Source organism: Capsicum annuum, chromosome 12, assembly GCF_002878395.1.
Source record: "Capsicum annuum cultivar UCD-10X-F1 chromosome 12, UCD10Xv1.1, whole genome shotgun sequence".
Lineage (NCBI taxonomy): Eukaryota > Viridiplantae > Streptophyta > Magnoliopsida > Solanales > Solanaceae > Capsicum > Capsicum annuum.
The window spans coordinates 232322088-232327297 of NC_061122.1; the positions used below are offsets into that span (position 1 = coordinate 232322088).

The window sequence follows — 5210 nt, forward strand, 5'->3', positions numbered from 1 at the left end:
GAATCTAGAAAGGGGCCAGGGCATTCACCCGAACCCCCTCGACAAAAAGTGACACGGTATATTTAAGGCATTTTTTATTTCTATTTTTTAACTCTGTATCGAGTTAAAATATGTCATTCTTTTTAAACGAAGGGAGTATCATTTTATATATTAGATCATACATCGTAATATCAATAATTTGTTGAGATTTTGGACATTCGTTGATAATATGTAACCATCATCTATATTAGCATCGCATTTTGAAGACTACAACGACGATGGCAATAACAACATACCCAGTGAAATCCCGCCAGTGAGGTCTATGAAAGTTCGAGTGTATGCAAACCTTACCACTACCTCGTGGAGGTAATAGATCACTTTGCACACCAAGTAATATATACCAAGGTCGACAAAGATAGCATCTCGGTGGTTAATGAGATGTGTGATCTCCTTATATAGTCATGAACAATTCTCCCATCACGAGCTGAACACAAAATCCATTTTTTACATGATATCAGTGCAGGAAGCATGTATAAAGACATTCGCGATGAAGCATAGACTGTCTAAATATTCGAACTGCAGAGATACATTACGATAACTTTGTTATTGCATCTACTACAGCTTACGAAAACTTCAAAAGGAACGATCCATGATATCCATGATCGGTGTCCTCTTTTTCATACAATAACACAATCTATCTGTCAATAAGTGTTCATCGTAAACTCACCTATCGCGCTGAAGAAGCCTAATGTAGAGTTAGATTACTAAAATCATGCCGAAATGCCTCTGGATTCAGCTTCGAGGTACTTACACATTCGTTCCATTACTTCTCTTCCCTTCGCGCTGTTTGCCTGAAACTTGTCCGCGCACTTCTGTTCTATTTTCTCCGCCATTGAAGCCAGTGCCGACAAGGGCTTAATCCTGATGCGTGTTTCCTGCTTGCAGATGGTCCATGAATTCGGATTATCTGGATGAGGATCATATCTGATTTTCTCCTCGACTTCTATATACTTCTCCAGACTAATGTTTCGAGTAGAGAGCTGCATGGACCGAGATTGAGCATCAACGACAGTTGATTCTACACAGTGGCAGATGTCTTGACGAATGATTTTCCGGATGAACCATGGTCCTGGTGCATGGATAGTTATGGCACGAGTCGTATAAAGCTTCCCTGAGCTGGAATCGAGATTGTGGTTCAATGTGTCAACTTCGAGGATATGTGATAGAATCCGCTTGTTCTCAGGATCAGCAAACTTACGCCACGATGCAGAAGTTACTCTTTCCCATGGGTGCTTATAAGTGTGCTCTTGCGTATACGCTCTGACCATCTCGCTACTTCCGATTTTCTAAACCTGAACAATAGAAACAGTAAGCAAATCCAAATACTGAGGTTTAAAATTTGCATGACACACCATTCTACCGACAAAAAAGGGCAGTCCCGTGCCACTAAAGCTACCGCTATGCGCGGTGTCCGGGGAAGGGCCACCACAAGGGTGTATCCTACGCAGCCTTACCTTGCATTCCTGCCAGAGGCTGTTTCCAAGGCTTGAATCCGTGACCTCCTGGTCACATGGTAGCAACTTTACCAGTTACTCCAAGGCTCCCCTTCACCATTCTACCGACACATTTGCATAAAAAGGTACTCAAATTTCCCATTTCACAAGCTCAGCAGTAAACTGAATATCGTAGAATCAAGTATATGTCATGTAAATTACTCCCACCGCAATATTATTGGCATAAACATTCTCCAAGCAACAGTTTTTATGATTTTAGGCAAATAAGAACGCTATAGTCTCTAAAAGAAGTTGAAGATCTTGTAATCCATCTGTTTAGCATATAGAAAAGCACGGGCACTTATTTGCAGTAGATTGAAACTTGAAAGCGCAGCTCTTTTAGCTGAGCATCACTAAACCTTTACTCCATGATGTTTAACAAACGCTAAACGTGCATCATCCCATATATTATAGAGAAAAAGAACTCATGGAGTTCCCAATTACCAATTTCAGTATCCATAGCCTAATCCGTTTGCATGCACAGCTCTCATCCCACCAAAAATAGCAAATGGACTGGGTAAAAAGAGGAGTCCGTCACCAATCCAGCTTCTTAGGCGTATACACTTATAGGCAACAGTAAATCACCCCAACTGAAATTCGAAACTAGTAATGCTCTCCTTCACATGACAATGAGTGTCCACTTATTCGTCCTTTAAGAACAACACAAAATATACCCTTGAAAAGGTACTGTGCATTTTGTGCCAGAAGAGATTTGTGGAGGATCAACGAGTCTTGTGGTAACATTCTATGTTAGAAACATCAAAAGTAGCACAATGCTTTGAATGGAACTCAATTACCTTTTCAGGTGAATATCACGCTCGGTGATCCCATTTTCAGGCTTCTAGCAAGAAATATTTCTCAACAGATGACAAATTATGTCATATAACAGTCGAACAAGTACACATCTGAATGTATACAAACTAACTTGGTTCTTGATAATAAGTGATCAAAAAGAATATATTTGTGTGTTGTGTGAGAACGATAGAGAGAGAGAGAGCACCTAAAAGGGTTCTCACAAACATTCATACCCCATATCAACACACTAAGAAACTTAATTCCGAGACAATTTTCAGCATACTTCAATACAGCAGCTATTTGATGCAAGAATAAGATCTATCAGGCGACGGAGTGAAAGATTTGATTGCACAAATCAATCTCAACGGCAAATACAAATTAGAAAATCTCATTTGACATCAGCACTCCAGCACGAATACAAATCAAAGATCAAATTCAACCAAGAAATCTAAAACGTTCCAAAATACAGCACCCCGATAACTAGACAGTCAAAGAAACGCAAACACAAGCCTATCTTTACACCAGCTGGCATAGGCGCATAGCGACTTCATCTAAACCATGCATCTACAAATCTAATGACATCAGCCGCTAAGACAACTAATAAGCAAATTCAACCATTTGATATCAAAATCTGCAATCCAGCAAGAGTACAAATCAAATGTCAAAATTTTGAACCGACTCAAAAGGGTCCTAAAAAGTCTTCACATCCTATAAGCAAAATTAATCATTTTACATCAGCATTCCAGCAAGAGTACAAATCAATAAGCTAAATTAATCATTGACATCAGCAATCCAGCAAGAGTACAAATCAAAAATCAACTTCAACAAAGAAAACGTAAGTGTTCTAGACAGGCAAAGAAACGCAAACACAAGTCAATCTTTAACACCAGCTGGCACAGCTACTCCACCTAAATCACGCTTCCACAAATCTGATAATACCAGCCGCTAAGACAAATAAATAACCACATTCAATCATTTGGCAACACATAAGAAATAAAAAAAATTGAACTGAAACTTAAAGAAGGTGTTCGAAAATTCTAACACCCACATCAAAACACACAATGAAAACACAAAAGCAGCCCAATTTACATAAAGAATTTCAAATACACCAGCTCAAGCAGCAATTTTATCTAAATTATGCTTCCACAAATCTGATAATACCAGCCCCTAAGGCATACAATAAGCAAATTCATGTATAAATATCTAAAAGCAAGCGAGAACATAGATCAAATATCAAACATTTGAGGGAATCTTAGTAGCTCTGATGCTCTTCGGTAAGGCACCAGCCACGTTTTGCACTCTTATGAATAAGCTGAGTCACAGTCAGCAACTCAGAAATGCAAGCACGGAAGAGCCACATAGGGGGAAACTTTCTCTTCTTACAAGTCAAGTGACTGAATGCAAGCACGGACGAAACACATAAGGGGAAACTTGCTCTTCTTACAAGTCAAGTGACCGAATGCAAGCACGGACGAGCCACATACAGGGAAACTTGCTCTTCTTACAAGTCAAACAACTGAATGCCCAATAACAACATGTAGCCTCGTTGAGGTCAAATCCTCTGTGACAAGATTATAGATTCGAACACTCATGAATCCTTTTCTGCTCGCCTACCTGAACTCCAAACTTTCACCTTGTTGGTAAAGGTTCGATTCCCCACCTTATACTCCCCTTCCCCTACCCCTAATAACAAATTTTTCGAAAAAATTTTGAATTGAAACTCAAAACGGTCTTTAAAAATCCTCATACCCAATCAAAACACTCAATGAAAACACACAAAAAAAGACAATTTACATAAAGAATTTCAAATAAACCAGCTCAAGCAGCAAATTAATCTGCATTATGCTTCCACAGATCTTATAATACCAACCCTTCCCCTTCCCCTTCTCCTTCCCCCAACACAAAATAAAAAAGAATCATTTTTTAAGAAAAAAAAATTACTTTTTGACCTGAAACTTAAAAGGGTTTTGAAAACTCCTCACACCACATCTAAACACTCAATGTAAACACAACACACCAGCCAATCTAGATAAAAGGACAGCTGGTTGCACTATAGTTCCCGCTATGCACGGGTCCACAGAGGGACCAGACCACAAGGATTTATTTGCAACTTGAACTCGTGACCTCCTGAACACCACCTCAAAGCAGCTTCTTGATCTAAACAAATCAATATTACTAACACACCAATAAATCACAATTACAATAAAATCAATACACCTCAAAGTTCTAAAATATTTAGGATCAAGAAGAAATTTTTCTAAAAGAAAATTATCTAATTACATTTTATTATAGCACTAATGACGATTAAATCAAAAAGGGTGTAACATATATTGAGTTAATAAATCAATATCACTAACATACCAACAAATCATACCTAAAAAAATTATTTGGGATCAAGAAACAATTTTTAAAATTTTATTTAATTACAGCACTAATGACAATTAAATCAAGAAGAGTGTAATATATTTTGAATTAATTAATCAGAGATCAAACGCTGACCTTTATTCTTGAAAACAGTAAATACCCACAGAAGATAAGAGTAATGGGAAGCCACTGCTGCCCTACCAACTATATAGTACAGTGCTTTCCATTTATATGGATTTTTTTGTGCTATTTATAGAAACCTTTTTTTGTCATTGTGGAGTATGTACAACTCTTAGAGCAAAGAGTACAACTAGTAAAGCAGAAATATTAATTCTGGTGGAATTAATTCTCATGCTCTTATTGTTTGCCACGTGGATACAAGTCAAATATTTTCGGCAATATTGTTGAAAATTTTGGGGAAAAAAAAGATTATTTGAAGTTGAATTTTTTAGAAATAGAATTTTGTAAGTGAATAGTTATAATAAAATGTTTGCAATAAAAAATTGTTTCTTAAAAAAA

General features: G+C 37.4%; 1 protein-coding gene across 2 annotated transcripts; it reads right to left on the reverse strand.

Annotated features, from left to right (window-relative positions):
* Nucleotides 1–544: 544 nt before the first annotated feature.
* Nucleotides 545–4959, reverse strand: LOC107851015 (protein slowmo homolog). Of its 2 annotated transcripts, none has more exons than XM_016695900.2 (2): nt 4827–4959; nt 545–1331 (listed from the first exon to the last, which is right to left on the reverse strand). In XM_016695900.2, exon 2 carries the CDS (start codon nt 1305–1307, stop codon nt 750–752), a length of 558 nt encoding a protein of 185 aa, XP_016551386.2. In that variant the 5' UTR covers nt 1308–1331; nt 4827–4959; the 3' UTR covers nt 545–749. The 2 variants fall into 2 exon arrangements, with proteins under 2 accessions (XP_016551386.2, XP_016551387.2); XM_016695901.2 differs by lacking the exon at nt 4827–4959 and adding an exon at nt 1977–4206.
* Between the last annotated feature and the right edge of the window lie 251 nt (nt 4960–5210).